Below are 19,102 nucleotides of genomic sequence, written 5' to 3'. Positions count from 1 at the left end.
TATTCAACTCATCATGAGCAGAGCTTTCATTAGAGCCTAATAAGAAGGCTCTGTGACGATTTTGAAAGAAAAACCTTTTGGAGCTCATAATTGGCAGCCATCTTGCATTTGAAGGTCAACAATAGGTCAAATCATTATATAAACACCAAATATGTATTCCTTGACCAAAATAAGCTCTGAAACCATGTATTGTGCATCTTTGTAGGTCAAACCATTAAAAAGTTCATTTTCACGGTCGCCATTTTGGATTTTGGTCTCTCAAAAAGTTTCCCCGCCCCTTTTAAAAATACACCCCGGCTAAATTTGTTTAATAACCCTCCTAGATGACAAATCCATTGAGAAACGGACCTTCGCTCTCCACGGTCACGGAAGTGCCACAGATGACCCAACTTATTATGTTATAAAAATGTCCCCAACTAGTTCTCATTGATTGAGCACAATGCCATTCTTCCCGTGTAACATACGTTATGAGGTCCTGTGTGTCTCTCACCGTTGAAGAACTTGATGATGTCAGTGAAGTCCATGTTATTGTCTCTGATGATCTCCCGGTAAACAGTGACCAGGGCAAGGGCAAGAAACAGAACAAAGTGCTGAGAGGAGATCCTTGGAGCCACCCAGATCACCTCCCACACAGCAAAGACATCGTCATACAGCAGCTCTGCATAGAAGACATACACCACAAACCAAGGTTATTAAGAGTTTTTGCATTTTTCAATAGTTTTATTTTTTTATTTTGTTTTGACTTTTTGTTTTCATTTTGAGTTTAGTTTTTAAAGTGGGTTTATTGTTTAGTTTAAATGTTTTGAAAATACTTGGTTTTAGTTTTTTTTTCTAAATTAGTTTTAGTGTTAGTTTTGTTGGATTACCTACTATATTTTAAGCAAGTTTCAAGTCTCTGCAAGCTGATTTTCATACTCCATTTCATTCTGAAATGAATGGAATCCAATGGCTTCCTTAAACATCTAAAAAACTATGGCAAATGGTTGGCAGTAAAGCCAAATATACTGTAAGTCAATGAGCTAAGCATTCTATACTAATGGTCTGGTCCCTTACATAAAACTGCAAAAAAATAAAAACGGACAATTATCATTTTGCAATAGATGAGAATGATTAGTATTTACCTCTCTTGAAGTCCAACAAGAACCAGCGGTAGCAAAAGTAAAAATGGGTGTAGTCTCCATTCTGGTGCATCAGTTCAAACAGCTCAGAGTCCAGGATCTGATGTGGACAAGACAAGACAAGACAAGGAGTTCAACGGTCATTGAGTTGGTATCTCACTCACACACACACACACGGTCAACACAAGGTCATCCATCACCTGGATCAGGGACCTCATATTAGCGAAGTGTGTGTCCATGGCGCCACCGTTGGGGAAGTTCTGACTCATCCTCTTCATGAGCTGAGTGAAGCAGCTGTATGCCAGGCACTCTAGGACACACGCACACAAAGAATAGACAGACTTAACAAAGCACTACAGAGTGTTGACACTGCTGACGCACGCCTCTGACAACCACACACAGAACCAGACACATCACAGTCAAATGCAATCATCTGCACTGAGGCCTAACATTTACAGTTGAAATTGATGCAATATTCATATCTAGCGGCCAGTAACCATTATTATCAATGGTCTGGTTATCTGGAGATGAATTTGTAGTAATAATACTGTATGTGATAATATGTTTTTAAAACAAATGCTACAAAGAGCAAATAGTACAATACAACTAATACAACTACAAAAAGTAAAATGTAATGATCCAATCCAATTAAATTCTCAGAGAAGATGAGAGGTAGAACATGAGTATAAGTACATTAGCAGTAGCTACTGTGTTTTTTTTAGCATAGGAAGCTATTTAAAATAGGTCTGAATCTTACCATCATCCAGGATGACCATCAGTGGAGCCAGCAGGTCGCACATGCCCTGCACATAACCCATCTCTAAGTGCTCCCAGACATAGCTGCAAGCAAGGGCAACAACGACATACCGTATGAAACGTGGAGTGGAAATAATAGGTAGAGAGGGTCTATACAGGCTATATTTATTTATTTTTTAGAACACTCTAATATATGAAAAACTACTGAATATATTCAATGTAAAGAGTGTTAATTTAAAGCTGTCATCCATAAATTCCATGTCCTATCTGGGATTTGAACCCCTGCTTAGACAGGGAAGATATTGCGCTGTTGAACTTCAGGCAGTACTACTGCTCGACACCAGGGTCTACATTTCTCAGTGTCAGAGTAGGGAAACCACCTCCAACCACTGCAGATGAACTAGCAATATTGTTTTAAAATACTCTACCATGAGGATTGGTTAAAATAACATTGATTCGTTAAAATCAATTCCAGATTACAGCTTTAACCGTGAGAGTGTACAAATGTGTCCTAAAGGGTCCATTTGGTTACATTCGTACACTCTCTGACTTAAACATGGATAAATTAGCACGGAGGACTTGACCGTGTATACTGCCAAGTGCCAATGGACTTGGCAGTACTGAATATGTATTTAAAAAAGACTAACATGTTTCTATTCGTGAAAGATGCTTGAATGTATCGTGCATTTCTTCTCTGTTGTACCTGCACATGATGTTGCGTAGTTTCTCCAGGTTGCTGGAGGTGAAGTAACAGTAGTTACGATCACAGCGCTGAACATCTTTGTCTATTCTGTGGAGGTTGAGAGCGATCGTGTCCAGCAGCTCAATCTGTCCAGAGGAACGGTGGGTTTCAGTTGTTAATAATGAACAAATGAGTGAAAACATTTTCTTTTCTTTAGCTTTTTACCCCCTTTTTCTCCCCAATTTAGTCGTTATGCCAAATGATTCCTCCCCACACATATTTCTGGTGCTGTTGTATCCTACTGACTCACCTGCCAGTGAGGAGCCCCCACCGGGAGGACGTAGAGCCTTTGTCCTACTCCTCCCGCCCAACTCTAACTGCTGACAGGTGCCTCCTCAGCCCGTAGTATTACATGCAGAGACAATTATCACCCTCCCCGCCCGGCTTCCCTCCTCTGAACACGGGCCAATTGTGTTCGTGTTGTAGACACTTGTAGCCACAAAACCGGATGCACCGCGGTGGATTCAAACCCACAACCTCCGCGGTGGTGGGCAGGCACTTTACCACTGTGCCACCCAAGCGCCTGAAAACCTTTTCTCACTGTAATTTCACAATTATTCTTAAGATAAAGTCAAGATAGTATGCAGTATTTGATACAACAATATGAATTCTGGGAATCTCAGTTCTAAGATACAACAGAGCTAGCAGAGGTATCACCAACATATTTTTCTTTTGAACAAAAACATATCCCCCCGTTAGTAACATTAATTGACATTATGTGATGACCACACCGTGTAAGATGAAAGCGAAGGTGAGATTCCTGCAACAGCTTCCCCGTCAGTCACCAGCTTGTCCAGCTGACTGCACAGCCTCTCCTCGCTGAGCGCGTCCTGCTGCCCCTGCTTCCTGCCCTCGTCCCCTGCGCCCTCCTCCTCTGTGCTTTGGCCGTCGTCAATGCTGGACAGGATCTGGGAGTGACCTGAAGTCACAGAGTAGTTTCTAGATGACGGTAAGCCCGAGTCAGGGGAGTCAAACTCCACCTGGGGGCGCTCCTCCGGTGCCAGGGCGGCAGCGGGGAGCAGGGTAGACATGGTTGGGGTGCGGTCCTCACCACTCGGGGTGTCCTGGCCCCCTGCGTCGGGATCGTCTACGGACATGAAGACCTGGCAGGGGTGGAATGGAGGTATAGTGGGTGAAAAGGAAGAAAAAGGGGATGGGAAGGAGTGATGCAACTGCTAGTGTGCAGTTGAAGTAAATGATTCATCTCAGCAGGTAGGATTTGCCAATAACGCATCCCTGAATAACGCATCTCCATGGGGGAAATTGTCAACGACTAAATTGGTGAGGAAATGTGTGTCCTTGTAGTTTGGGACTACACTCCTCAGAGTGCTTTCAAGACAGGCAGTATCATTGTGGGTTTCCTGTCAGTGGGCTCACCTCGTTGCTGAGAGTGGAGTCTCTGTGGACGAGCCTCAGTACGTGGCTGTCAATGCTGCTGCCAGATGACAGCTTGGCAAAGATGGCCGACTGCATCTCCTTCTCCCTCAGGTTCACAATGACCTCACATGCCTTCCACTCTCTCATCACCTGCTGGTAGCGCTGGTTGATCTTCTCGTCAATCTTCACCCAATCAAACACACACAGTGATCAGCAAGGGTAAAATCACACCTTCAGCAAAACAAAAGACTACGAGATGATATGAACAGTGAATAAACAGGCCTAATACATTCATGGACAACCCCCCATAACCACACAGTCAGTTTGTGCGTGCGTGCGTGTCTCTCTCACCTGGTTCATTGCCTTCTTGTCCATGCCAAACTTGTAGTGTCCCAGCAGGAAAGGCCAGACCTCCTTCCTGATGTCATGCTGCACCCCACCATAGTACACCAACCTCAACAGTTCCAGCTCTTTATAGTTCTGGGCACACACAGACACACACAAAACGTATATCTCTAAAGTATTGAACTTTAGAAATACAAGTGATATATACCTAAAGTAATGATATAAAGAAAATGATATACAGTATAGATCCTAAGAATAAGTAGGGGGTGGGGGGAGGGGGGTGTATATCCAAACTTTAAACTGGTTTCTAGTGTTGGACTGAAGAATCCAGAAGAAGTAAAAGTGCAAGAGAGATGGAGACGGACAGAAGAGAGACCTGATGAAGACAGGCTCACGGACAGAAATAGAGTGTGAATTAGTAATGGTTACATCCCTGGAAGTGATGAACGATTACATTTGCTCCTTTAATCTCTATGGTGGTAGTGTCATATTACACACCATTATGAGACTTCATTTCAGTGATAGCCATTAAAGTTTCATTAGCATGAAAATAGATAGACTGGACAAGGAGACAGAGCCATGGCAGCACATGATCAATGTTGTAGGTACATTTAATAAAAATGTAACAAACAATTAATACATCATAACTATTGATCTAGTCATTTAGCAGCTGAATGATGAAAGTAGTATATTACAGGCCTAATATCAGTGAGGAGGGATCAGCAATTGTTTTTATGCTGCCATAACCATATAAGGAGTTCCAAATGTAGCTACGGCTAAATATGGAGTGTGTTGTCTAACCCAGAGCCTTGTATTAGAGAGTTGCGCCAATGAGGGGGCAGAAACAGCGCCAGTCACGTGGTTCATGTAAACTGGAAATAGTTACAAGGAGCCGTAGACTTCAATGCATTCCATGAACTTCCGGTTTAGGGCTTTGTCACTATTCGCCAATAGACGGATATGTAGAAGACCTGGCCCGAAGAAGTGAACACTAGTGTCAGAACTCTCTCTCTCTCTATGGGTCTGGTCTAACCTAAATGTGTCGTCATGGCATCAGGCACAAACATATATGGGCGCAAAAGGGGGCATGCCCATATATATGGCATATATTGATGACATCAGGGATATCCATATATGGGCATGAAAGAGACAAGGACTGACAGATACAGAGATCTCCATACAGTATATCGGCATATTGGTTGGATTGGCGGTGCAACGTAGGTGTGAGGGGCGGGCCGCTGAACTCTAGATGTGAGGGCCGCGTAGTGGCCCGAACCTCTAGTGCCTACGTATATATGGACATATGGGTCAGATCGGCGGTTCTGGACAACCGCATATCCGAATGACTCGACGGTAAGCACCGCACTCCCTCAAGTCCTTGCCTATGTGCATGCCGAGTTTGAAATTGGTTGGTCCCATATATGTATGCACATGACCATATGGTCATAGTGGTCGGATCTATGGCTTTGGACAACCGGATCTCCCTATATATGCCTATATATATATATATGCCTATATATATGCCTATATATATATATATATAATATATATATATAGGCGTATTGGGTCTGTTCTTGTCTGAGTTATAGTGACGGGCCACCCGTTAGCCATTAGTCAATTCCTACACTTTCACTTGTCCTGGGCACGACGATAAACTGCAACCGCAGGCTGCAGAGAGGTAGCCCCTTACCTCAGCAAGGGCCCTTTGGCAAAGGAAATGTCCCTACTGACAGACCTGGTCCTTCTGCATGCTTGTATGGTACGTCCGATGGTACCCAGTCTAGCCAACACATCGGATAGGAGAGGGAAACTCTGATTCCAAACCACCTGCTGCCTGGCAGGTCATTCCTCTTAGGAACAGGCTAGGAGAAGGCAACTCTGACCCCAAAATCCACCTGCTGCCTTGTAGGCTAGGTCTTTTTAGGCAAAGGCTAGGAGATGCCCACTCTGAATAACAAAGCTGCACCTTCTTGGGCCGCCCTACACGTGGCAGTTTCTGCACCTGTTGGGCAATGACCCTCTGAAGGCGAGAGGGTGGTGAGAGGACTGCACGACCGCTCAACACCTAAAACAATCTTTGTGCTGGTAAGACATGCAGGTATCCTGCCCAAGGCACCTGACACTTTTACTTAGTGTTATTGCGTTTTAATTGCTAGTAATGATTTTTTCTTTTATTTCCATTTAATTGTAGTTGTGTCTGCATTTATTCTATATTCTATACCTTGACACCATTGAAAATGAGGATTCTCCCTCAATGTGTTTTCCAAAGTAAATACAAATTATAACTTAACTAAAATCCAGATCATCTTTAGCAATACTGCATCAATACTGTACCAGGAAACATACATTAAAAAAGACATTGTGTACAACCATAAGTCACCTCACCATGCTGCATGCTAACAACTGCAATCATTCTTTCTTGTGAACTCCACCAGCAAATATCAGCAGTGCAGTTCACATCTGGTAGACAGACCCAGCCCTATACCACCCACCCAGCCTCTAACCTTGCAGTCTTTCTGGTATTTGCTCCACACATCTTTGCTCAGGCCCCCTGATGCCTCACAGGGTCTGTCTGGAGGCACAATGTTGTGGTTGACCAGTGCTGACAGGTGTGTCCGGACAGTGGACAGGTGGCGACAGTAGGCCAGCCCTGGGGCAGAGACAGAGACACCACATGAGGGTAGAGACATGATACAAGGAGATGGCTGTAATGCCTGATTTATTCTTGGTTGCGCACTGGTGTCACATACCGGACAAATTACAATTGGAAATAAATCACAATCAAAATCTTAAGCCAATTAAAGTACTAGAATGGATTATGACCTCAGGACTATAATACTTACAACCATAAAACGCTCTGGAAACAATCTGTCTTTTCATGTTCTGGCAAAGCATCTTGAGAGGGACACTGGTAACAGAAAAAACACATGAGTTCCAATCACCAAATAACAGTTTTTTTTTTACTCATACAGAGTAGCAAAAGGTTTTGTGTTTCAAGTCAGATTTGAAGGTAGATGTGATGGGTCGCTCTCATACATTATATGAACCTGCATTATCATTAGAAGTGTGTTTACAGTTACAGGTGATATGCAAATTGGGCCTTTGAGAGACTGTAAGGCGGCTTCCTCTGCTCGGTGTGTACGTGTACAGTAGCAGTGTATATAAGCGTACGTATGTATATCTGACGGGTCTTGAGAACAGGTACAGCCTGTAGCGGGGTAGTCAAAGGACACGCTGCTACCCCCGGTGGAACAGGACAGACATGACACATGGCTGGTTAGTTCAGCTTGTTGCCACGACGACGGACTGCCCCCAAAACCTTGTGCATCCAGCATCTCTCCATGGTCTGGACCAGAGTAGAGAAGAGAAGGAGGGAGAGAGAGGTAGAGAGAGAGAGAGTGAGAGAGAGAGAGAGAGACAGATAGGTCTCTCATTACTAAAGAGACATGTGTAGTCATCTTAATGTCCTGCACTATCAATTCTAGGATTCAAGTTGGCTAGACTTAAGTATTGATCTTTAAGCTCTTGCAACTTTAACATCTCATGAAGCATCACTGCAACATGGTCTTCTGATCCGTAGACACTTCACATTCAGTGTGTATTACGGCTTACATATTATGAATTGGTCCCTCAGCTCAACCAGAAAATACAGTACATGAACATGTACTTCAGCTGATCTCTGATATAAAGAAAATGAAAAACGTTTGTTGTGACACAAAGTTGATAGATAGAAAAATGCAGCTGGATATCCACTCATGTTACTGTACACAAGGATACAGAAACTGACGGTTTAAGAAGCGTAAAGCTGGAAAGCAGGCATTGCATTCTGGGAGGGACAGGCAGCCGAGGAACATACAGGGAAGCCATGCTTGTTCAGTTCGGGGGGGGGGGGGGGGGGGAGAGAGACAGAGAGAGACAGAGAGAGAGAGAGAGAGAAAGAGAGAGAGAGAGGTAAACAGTAGTAGACATGTGAGGGATAGTTTAAAGGAGTGGAGATTGAGGGGAAGGGACACTTAGGCCATGCTGGATGCAGAAAAGACAGAGCAAGAGAAACCCAAAGGAACTGACTAAATTAAATCAAGAAATGGACACCAGTTAGAGGGGACACAAGGGGAAGGAAGTAAAACCTTTAAAAAAAATAATCAAAAAATATCAGCATCGAATAAATGCTCTTCACCTTAATTCTTCAGGTTGGAGCTGATGACCTGTCATAAATATGTAGCTGCTCTTTGGTCATTCATGAACCCCCCACCCCACCCAAAACCCCCAAATAACAATAATAATAGTAATAAATAGTAATAGTAAACAAAAGAAAACAGAAAAGAAGTCAACGGAAAAAATGCTGGAGAGAGTGCCTGTTTTGGACTGCGCCCCTCTCTTATTCGGTTACTTTTGGAACTGAAGACGAGTTCAAACGACTGGTGATAGTTTTGGGGGTTCAATAATGCAAACCCCCTGTTCACAGAAGAACCGCCGCTTCTCTACTACTGCGGAACCCCACAGGACCAAATAGTTGTCATAGTGAGAGGAGGGGGGGGTTGGAGGAGGACAGGGGGGTCGGGAGGGGGGGGGGTGGGGGGTTATCAGTGAAGAATTACAGTGAATAGCATTGCAGCAAAAAAAACGGAACAAAAAAAAAGGCACAAAACATAGGAGAGAGAACAGAGAACAGAACGAGGACAAGCAGAGAGAGAGAAAAAAAAATGATTTACAAAATAAAATAAAGAAACAGAGAGAAGGGGACTGAAACATATTCCATCACAAGTGAGCAAGGAACACAGCCTTAAATTATACATCTTTTAATGAAATAAAATAAAAATAGAATATATAAACAATAACAATGAAATGTGTGCATATATCCATGCAGAACTGTTGAGCATGTTGCAAGTCAGAAATGAAAGGGAGTAGTTGGGGGGGAGACAAAAAGGTAAACAAAATGACATTAAGTCAAATAAAAGATACAGAGCAAATTATCAAAGCGAATATTTGCCACCAAACAACCTAGTCCTAGACCCAACAGTGCTGAGGGGTTCTGCTCCAAGGCATACAGTACCTTCTAGTCCACTGGTTCTCAACGTCGGGCCCGGGGACCCCCGGGGGTCCAGCTGGACCCTTACTGATCCGTAACTCTCAGAGTTAAATCAACACTGAGAATTGTACAGGGATCCCAAATGTCTACACCCTCAGAGTTACTGACATGTAAAGGTCAATTTGGACTCCTTTTGGGCCCCGGACCAGATGTTGAGAAACAGTGTTCTAATCCACTTGCGTCCGTCAACATTCCAGTACGATAGCATCAGATCAAAATAGCATCAGATCAAAATACTTTTTCAATTAATCATGCAATTAGTCATGGGTGATTGAGATTGTGGTGCATATGGTCCAGTAGATAATCATCATAGAGTACTGCACTTCTTGACCGATAGAAAAGCATTTCCTCTGGTTTGGCAAACATACGCAATTACTCATACTCATATTGAACAGCAATTTCCATCACCATTTATCAAATTAATCCCTTTACCCACAAAATGTCATCAGAGACATGTGTGGGGAACTAAACTTGTATTGCTCTACCAAGACGGAATCCACTCATCCATTGTAGTTGTAGTAGATGCAAAATAAACAATTCTAGTCGCTATGTAGTGTGGCTTAATTAACTATTGACTTGCTTGGGGTAATTATAAGTAAATAAATAAGTGGATCGGGATTAGGAAGAGTTTACAAAGCTTCATTGGCAGATTTGAGCATTCAATCATGCTGATATCACTACTGTGCTAAGGTTTGGACACACCGGTTTCATCAAGTGATGATCACATGACATGTGTAGATGTATTTAAGGTGGCGTCTCTGTCAATCCAATTTAGTCACAATAAGAGCTTTGGCTCAAAACATCACTCTGTTCTTGGATGATAAACTCCACCTAAGGGAGACACAGTGTGCGGACATCCTTTGTGCCTTTGATCTCTGTTCGTTTGGGGTCTAGCACCTGCCTTCAAAAGGTTTTATGGATATGCACGGCTGTTTGAAATTATCTGATGTTTCAGATCAAATCAACAGGTTAAAAATCCCTCCCCCATTCCATCTTTCCCCGCATGCTAACACGTGCCCCCCAATCCCATCGTGCACTGTTGGGGTCAGCTACGAGCACAGCACACATAGACAGAGCCACGGGGGTGGTGGGTGGGGGCATGATGTAATGAATGGGTATAGAGCTCAACAGAGAGATTCTGGAAGTAGAGATCCCATTCATTTTCGTCGGAAAAAATAAATCAATCAAAATGCTACAGTATATGCTCCTGTAGAAGCCACACACATCTTCATGCAATCAATGTAGTTTTAAGAAAAACATGTTTAATTTGCGATGTTAGCAACAATGTCTCTGATTGGTGGAGCTCACATTACTATGGAAATAATGACGATTCAAGTTAAAAAGAAGCAAGTTAAACATTTGTTTTAGCTGAAAGCTGTTATTCTTAAAATATGTACAGACTCTTCTGCTTTTTTTGCGTTTTCCAATTATTTTTATGAACAGAATCAAATATGTTAGGTCATCGTTTATCAGGACGCTGGTTGGCTTGATTCCAAGCTTATAAGTCTTTATAAAACGACTTTCTGAAACGTCTATGGAGTGAGTGAATGAGAGACTCTCTTCTGGAATGTGGGCGGTCAACATTGAGGTCTGTTGGGGGTTTTAACTTTTGGGGTAGGGGTGAGGAGGAGGAGGAGCGGGGATGGGGTGGGTAGGGGGGTGAGGGGGGCATTCAGGTGATAAAAACCTTTCATGACATTAGGGTCTGTGAGGTTCCGCGAGCAGATCATTGAGATCATAGCGTGGAGTCTGTCCTCCTCTTCCTCGTCATCATCCAGCGAAGGAGGGCGGCTGCCCGTGGTGTGGTGGTAGTTTATGGTGACTGTTCGCACCAGTGCAGGACAACAGAGAACACAGTTAGACAAGAGCGCCCCCAACAGGCCTCAGGAGGGACATATTATGACACCACTACATTCAGAACACAACGATATGCTGCTGAGAATTCATAGCATGCACACACACACACACACACACACACACACACACACACACACACACACACACACACACACACACACACACACACACACACACACACACACACACACACACACACACACACACACAATACACTCACAGATGCACACAAGCATACATGAACAGGTGCACGCGCATACATGCTTATTAACATACAAATGCGCAGTGTCACACACACACACACACACACACACACACACACACACACACACACACACACACACACACACACACACACACACACACACACACACACACACACACACACACACACACACACACACACACACACTTCATACTCACTTTGAGACAGAGAGAAAAGATACCAGCATTAACAGATACTCATGTTGAGTACTTTGAGAGTATACACTGTGTGTGTGTGTGTGTGTGTGTGTGTGTGTGTGTGTGTGTGTGTGTGTGTGTGTGTGTGTGTGTGTGTGTGTGTGTGTGTGTGTGTGTGTGTGTGTGTGTGTGTGTGTGTGTGTGTGTGTGTGTACAGTATGTGTGTTTTACTCACTAGAGTCTTGGTGATGTCCAGGGTAGACGATGCGAAACACATAGTCAGCAGCTGTCTGCTCATCTCCATTCCTGTCCTCCACCAGCCTGACGGTACTGTTCCTCTTCCTCAGCTTAGGGAACACCTTGCCCTGTATGACACACATTTCAAATTAGACAGAATTATTTGATTAGTATTGGCCAATATCTTATACAATCTTATATTTTGTGTAGCTTATTAAACCCCATCAAGAGAAATAGCTTCTTCAAGGGCCATAATTATTTTTACTCTGACAAAAGGACTTTGTAGTGAAATGTCCACACAGTCTTAACCAGTTGAACCCCAGCATCTATATTCTGGGGGAGCATTAGCCAAAAATAGCCAATCTACAAGCTCACAAGGTAAAGAGATTTGGTGTAGATGGAAAAAAAAGTGGTCGAAGTACAGAGCCAACTCGAGCCAAAGGTCGAGTTTACCAAGTCTAGAGAGGGTTTAGGATGTTAGTGGTACCAGTCATACATACCTTTCCTCTCTGGGACCAGAGAGGGGGCTCCAGTTGGCCCCGGGGCAGGAGACCTGTCTCCAGGCAGGATAGGAAGGCTAGCAGGTGGCCCCCAGGGGGGAACTGGAGAGGAGGTCTCTGGATGCCATCCTGACTGACCATCACCAAGGTACCACCACAGGCCGCTACAGAGGAAAGGAAAAGTTGGTAACTAGAAAAGTGTGCTCCTCGGAACACAGGTCTCCGCCAGGCTGGGTTGCCTACCCAGGGCCCGCAAACTTTGGAAAGCAGTCATAGCCAATTGGAATGGGATCTGAAAAATCTGACTCATACGACCTAGGGATCATGTGTACCGATTTGTGTGAGTTTTGGACAAAATCTGTAGGAGTGGTAGCAAAAAGTGTGAATGGCGGAAAATTCTATCTGGCAAAGCTGCGTCATGATCCAAGAAATCCTGGGAATATGTTGATTGTACGACCTACAGTGAGGCCAAAACGTGAAGTGGGCTGTTGTAGCGCCACCATGAGGAGATTTGAATAATTTGGGATGGAGGTTCTTCCTTGGGCTTAGTGGGAATGTGCGAGCAAAGTCTCCCAGCAATCGAGCACTGCCTTCATGATGTCTGGTATTTTGGAATCATAGCCAATCAGAAAGCAATATGAGAAATGTGACAGATACGTCTTGATCACATGACTACAGAGATAATGTATCATTTAAGATTAACCAATTTGCATGAGGTTTGGACAAAATAGGAGTAGTAACAAAAATGTGTTCCACAAAAATCTGTCTCCTTGCGCTATAACTAATAAAAAATTTGGGTGGAGATTGGCCTACTGGTATTTTTTAGTTTCCTGCCGATCGGTCCAGCGGTGCTTGTAGCATGTCGGGCAAAACTTTGAAAGCCAATCGGAATAGAAAATCCGAAAAATCTGACAGATACATCTTGAATTTTGATTGTATGACCTACCTACGGTTCAAGAGTTATAAGCCAAAACCTGAATCGGCCTGTTATAGTGCCACCATGAGGCCGCTTTGAAACATGTACTGTAGGGTGCCATTTCTTCCTTGGCCTAGTGGGAATGTATGTGCAAAGTTTCACGACAATTGGATGCTGCGTTCATGATCTGAGGCATTTTGTACAAAACGGGGCACTCCTGCAAACTTTGGAAGCCAATCAGGATGGAATATGAAAAATCTGACAAATGAGCCCAGTATAGACAAACAGAGGGGGAGAGCGAAACAGGGAGAAAGGAAGCACTGACACACACACACACACACACACACACACACACACACACACACACACACACACACACACACACACACACACACACACACACACACACACACACACACACACACACACACACACACACACACACACACACAGTATGAGAGTGACAGAACGTTGGAGGTGAAGAAGGGGTCACTGAGATAAATGAAACACAAACAGTAGTGACCCTTGCTTCCTGCTCTGCTGCCCCCTGTTCCGTTCTAGCAGGAAATGAACATTTTATAAAGACGGACAATCGATAGCTTATTAAACACAGCCCCTCACATGACAGTCCCTCGGTCCAGAGACAAAATGCCACTGACCACTGTTATCGGCTAAAACACTGGGCCATCCTCTATTCACTCTACGTGACAGGAGGACTGAGTGAGTTAATGACTGCAGCGTGTAAAGACATCCCACAGTGTTGTGGGAATGGGGTGGAGGTGCTGGTGTACTCACGTTGCTGGTGGCAGTGATAATGGGTGCAATGTGCAATGACATCCCACAGAGTTGTGGGAATGGGATGGCGGTGCTTGTGTACTCACGTCTCTGGTGACAGTGGATACACACTATCTGGCGTAAAGGTACGGTCAATGCATAGTCCCAGTAGATACTAGGAGACAAGAAGAGATAAAGGAGGCGCAATTATAGAGAGGTATTTTAAGAGGTAGAGGAAGGAATAGTGAAAGAAAGCAAAGGGGGCAATCGGGTAGAACATGGGAGTTTTATTTAACAACAGCGTAGCTGAGTGGCGCAGAGCCTCTGCCTGATGACCAAAAGACAAATATCTTCTACTTAAGGCTAGTGGATAAACTGTTTCACTTCCCACGCGGGAGACCTGAGTTCAAATCCCAGTCATTACATTAAGGTTTGGGTTAGATGTAGCCAAATTCCAATGCCCAAATCTCTGCTGAGTCTGCTCGCTCGCTCACTCCACACTTCATCTACTGTAGCTTAACCTGGAAATAGTTTGTGTCCCAAATTTAGGTAATATGCTTTTGGAGGAGCCGAGACCGGAGAGCGAGTGGGCTCTCTATGCCACTTTGTAGCGTCAAACAGTGAGTGTACATCGAGTGTCAGTGTACTGTAGACTTCAGCCTGGGCTTCGTCCTCTCGCCGGTAGTGTTGAGTGCCTATCTGTTCTGTTATTGGATGGACCGTCTCCTCTGGCTATGGGAGGGAAACCATGACTATGCAATCTGGGAGATGGGGTAAAAAAAAAAGCGACAGTGCCGTGTAACGGACTTCAAATGGATGTTTTAGAGCCGACAAAACATTGTTCTGTGTGCTCATATCCTAAAATGTAAACATAACGTGGCCGCATGCGTGTTGAATGGTTTGAGGGTGAAAGCGTCCCACTTGATTAAACTGCAGAGATACTGAAGTGCATATATATATATATCATTCTGAATAACAAAGCTACTGAAGCAACACATTAAATAATGGGTTGATTTTTATTCATACAATCATGCTGTTGTGCAAGAATGCATGTCAATATATACAACATGTCATGCAGGAGGAGTGAGTGAGCGACTAGACAGGAATGTGAGGAATTGGAATGTGGCTGTCAGTCCAGCCTGCTTGATTCTTCCGGACTCGCATCTAATCCTATCCTCCTCGCTGGGGCGGAGGTAAGGCGCGAGTGGAGTTGGCAAGTGTGGAAGTTGGGCTATTGTAATGGCTATAGCCTTTGTGAGCTTAAGGTTAGGGTTAGGCATAGTTGCAAAAGTGCAAGGAAGAGCAAGAAACCACAGTGGATCTGCGCTGAATGAGGATGTAGAAAGGAATAATGCAGTGGGTTCATAGAGCTACTATACTATAGAATACTGTACTATATGAGCTACACGTATTGGTACTAGGACCTACAAGGACCAGTGGGATTCAGGTGGCCGAACATTAAGGATGTTTCGGGTGTACGGCTAATTGTACTACCTCTTCTCCAGATCACAGTCTCCCAGTGTGCCGTTGATGAGCTGGTTCGGTGTCCACTTGAGGGTAAGGTTATCTCCGGCCTGATGGAGGGACAGGTAACCACGCAACACCTCCATGTCCTTCTTCTGTGGGGAGAGGACAGGACACAAGATTATACATACATGCATACATGTATGTTGATAATATACATACATACATACAAACAATGTGTGTGTGTGTGTGTGTGTGTGTGTGTGTGTGTGTGTGTGTGTGTGTGTGTGTGTGTGTGTGTGTGTGTGTGTGTGTGTGTGTGTGTGTGTGTGTGTGTGTGTGTGTGTGTGTGTGTGTGTGTGTGTGTGTGTGTGTGTGTGTGTGTGTGTGTCAAACATGGATGCACTTTCTTGGCCTGTCAAAAACCCTAACCCTCCCCCGCAGAGAAACTACCCTTTCATTTGATGGGGCAGTTCCTCGTTGACAGTAATGTTAATCTACAGTATGTATTGAATTAGTGTTGATAGAATGCTACTTTCTCTGTCTTTGTTAATAAATAAGGCAAGGGGTATGTGGTAAACAAATTATCGCCTGTAATTCATATTATATACCTGGGTTGGCTGGGGGATAATCAAAATGTATTATATTCAGTCTTTAAGCCCTGGGTGAGGGGAGTGATGAAAGGACCAACAGTTAGCATCCCTATTAGACGAATCCACAGACGCGCTGCCTGTAGCTGCCTGTGGCGGCCATTGCTGCGGTGTAGCGGTGCGGTCAGAAGTGGGTGAAACAAGCACTTGAAACCATTTGAGTCATTTTTTAGATTTTTTATTTTTAAGATGCTTCCTTTTTGCTTCAATGTTTTGTTTTTTGTCTTTTGGGGTTTTCGGCTTCGGTAATTTTTTTATTGATTTTTAAATTATTTTCTTTTTTATCGCCGCAAAACTTCGTCCAACCACTCCTGCCGCACGCTTTACACTACCCCGGAAAACTATACATCAAAATGTGCGGCTTGGCCGGGAATAGTGTGCTTGAAATTGTCGGGCCGTAACGCGTTACCATTCCGACGTAATTCGTAAAAAACTACGTAAAAACGTCCTTTTTGGCCGCCCGAGGGGACCAAAATGCTACTCCTCCCACACGGTTGATACGGCCCCGCCAATGTATACATCGAAACGTGCGCAACGACCGGGCCAACCAGGCTGTTACTTTCTTTGCCGTTTCGCGTTACCATGGCGATGTTATAGGCAGAACTACAAAACCACACTCCCTTTTAGTCCCCCCATTGAAAAGACATTGAGCTCTTCCCAGGGGGCCGCAGGTACATGATTGCTGACTCTGAGTGGATGACACACACACACACACACACACACACACACACACACACACACACACACACACACACACACACACACACACACACACACACACACACACACACACACACACACACACACACACACACACACACACACACACACACACACACACACACACACACACATACACACACACACACCCCTTCCCGCCAGCTGCAGGCACACTTACATTTTCTTAGGAAATGTTTCTATGTTTCTAGTTCTAGTTATGATCATGTGGTATATCACATTTTCAATCATGGGTTATGCTCAAGAGTAGATATTTAAATGAATGCTACATTTCAATCAGTGATTAGAAGGTACAATCCAGGACTTATTTGAATGAATAGCCCTTCCTGTTGCCTATTGAATGGCATAGAGCCTGGCTAACGACCGGAAACGGAATAATACTGGTTCCGTTTTTTTCGCTCGCATCCGTTTCCTGTCTAGGCATCAGCTTAGAATCGATTTATCTCCCTTGTGGTTTTCCTCACCGCATCGTCCTGTCTAACGTTCTCGCATGTAACTTCAAAATGGAGGCACGGATCGGCTCGCAGTTTTTTGTTTTTGTTTTTCACGGATCCCGTGTTTGTGTCGAACCAAATGAACGCGGATTTTAAACGGATTTAGCGGGGGCTATGACGACATGAAAAAAACAAAAAAACAACAAAAAGAGCTTGGCACTGGTAGGTACATTATGAGATTAACCTCTGGCGTTCAATGTGTTAAAAATGGATACAGTACACACATGGACACACAAAGGCATGTGTGTGCATGCGTGTGCACACTTTTGCTGTTAAACCGCTTTGCTGCCTGAAAATCTAGAACTGTTGATCAGAGTACTACATCACACGAAGCTTGGCCAATCAAATCTGGATATCACATTTGTGATATCCGGGTGTTACATGTTGTGACGCCCAAACACCCACACCCATATTGCCGACAGCAACAAACATAAAAAATAGTAAATATAGCCAATCTACAAGCTCACAGCGCCTCACACCGCAAGGCATTGTGAGCTTGCAGATCGGCTATTTTCACAACTTTTGTGCAACGCTCTTGTATAATGAAGTAGGGCATTCATTTATAGAAAATTGTAGATATGTAATTTGTGCCCGACAGCGATGATATAAGATATGCATTAGCTATCAACAAGGAGCTGAATTAGTTACAGTATACATGTGTCCATTGCAGTAGAAGAAACAGTACTGTAGAATAAATGCATCACTTCAGCTGTATGGGGGCAGCAGCTCAGGAACAAACCAAAAAGTTGAAAAGAGACAGAGAAGAAGGAGGTAGGCAGCAGAGATGGGGGTGGAGGGTGGAGAGGAAGATGGGACTGCTAGAGCCCATCTCTGCAGGCACGCCAAGGCTCTGTATGTGGGTGAAAAGTTCATCTCTTTGTGTGCGTGTGGTTATGTTTATGTGCTGAGGTGTGTATTGCACAGTATGTACAATATATGTGGTTTCTACCACCCATGCGTCATATCCTGCACCCAGTCAGAGGGTGCACGAGCCCAGTGGGAGGCATCCGGAGTGGGCATCGTGTGCTTATGGGCATCGTGTGCTTATCAAACATTCCCTGAAAGATCTTGGCAATGCACTCCCTGACTTTGAGGAGAAACTGAGACAGCGATACTTTTAGTACTACACTGTCAGAGCGTCACCAGGAGGCTGACTTTTGTAAAACATGTTTTTTGCTATTACTCCTTCAGATTCACGCTAATCGGTACACAGTATCTCTATAGTCATGTGATCAAGGCGGATGTGTCCGATATTTCATATTCCATCCTAATTGGCTAACATTGCCTTCCAAAGTTTGCAGGATAGGTCAGTTTTGAACAAAATGCCTCAAATCATGAACGCAGCGTACGATTTCCATGGAATTTTGAAAGCACCCTTTTCACATTGGCCTGTTATAGCGCCGTCTAATTTAGCAAAACACATTTTTGGAACAAAATGCCTCAAATCATGAATGCAGTATCTGATTGCTGTGAAAGGCCTAAGAAGAAATGGTACCCTTTTCACATTGGCCTATTATAGCGCCACCAGGAGGCCACAATAACCTACCTGTGCTCCGAGGAGCACTTTTTCTAGCTAGCTACTGAGATCATCACTCTGAGAACGGGTTTTATTTACCATAAAAACTGCCATGCTACACTATGTT

General features: G+C 44.0%; 1 protein-coding gene across 3 annotated transcripts in view; it reads right to left on the bottom strand.

Annotated features, from left to right (window-relative positions):
* Positions 1–19,102, bottom strand: part of sgsm2 (small G protein signaling modulator 2) — a 126,342-nt gene that overhangs the window by 7,141 nt on the left and 100,099 nt on the right. For 2 of the 3 annotated variants that reach the window (XR_014601379.1, XM_084065546.1), the window contains exons 8-23: positions 15,608–15,732; positions 14,221–14,288; positions 12,424–12,587; positions 11,922–12,051; positions 11,115–11,249; positions 7,510–7,684; positions 7,182–7,246; positions 6,843–6,988; positions 4,345–4,473; positions 3,994–4,176; positions 3,348–3,719; positions 2,578–2,702; positions 1,876–1,958; positions 1,319–1,428; positions 1,122–1,218; positions 491–658 (exon numbers count right to left, since the gene is read on the bottom strand). Coding sequence is in view for 2 of the 3 variants with exons in the window: in XM_084065546.1 (XP_083921672.1) it covers positions 491–658; positions 1,122–1,218; positions 1,319–1,428; positions 1,876–1,958; positions 2,578–2,702; positions 3,348–3,719; positions 3,994–4,176; positions 4,345–4,473; positions 6,843–6,988; positions 7,182–7,246; positions 7,510–7,684; positions 11,115–11,249; positions 11,922–12,051; positions 12,424–12,587; positions 14,221–14,288; positions 15,608–15,732 (2,275 nt within the window). In the remaining variant the exon portion in view is untranslated. The remainder of the gene's footprint in view (positions 1–490; positions 659–1,121; positions 1,219–1,318; positions 1,429–1,875; positions 1,959–2,577; positions 2,703–3,347; positions 3,720–3,993; positions 4,177–4,344; positions 4,474–6,842; positions 6,989–7,181; positions 7,247–7,509; positions 7,685–11,114; positions 11,250–11,921; positions 12,052–12,423; positions 12,588–14,220; positions 14,289–15,607; positions 15,733–19,102) is intronic. The other variant, XM_084065547.1, reaches the window with a different exon arrangement.

This window comes from Gymnoscopelus microlampas (genome assembly GCF_963454915.1).
Source record: "Gymnoscopelus microlampas genome assembly, chromosome: 8".
NCBI lineage: Eukaryota > Metazoa > Chordata > Actinopteri > Myctophiformes > Myctophidae > Gymnoscopelus > Gymnoscopelus microlampas.
The sequence above is the reverse complement of the archived record's forward strand: the minus strand, read 5'-3'. Positions and strand labels throughout refer to the sequence as shown.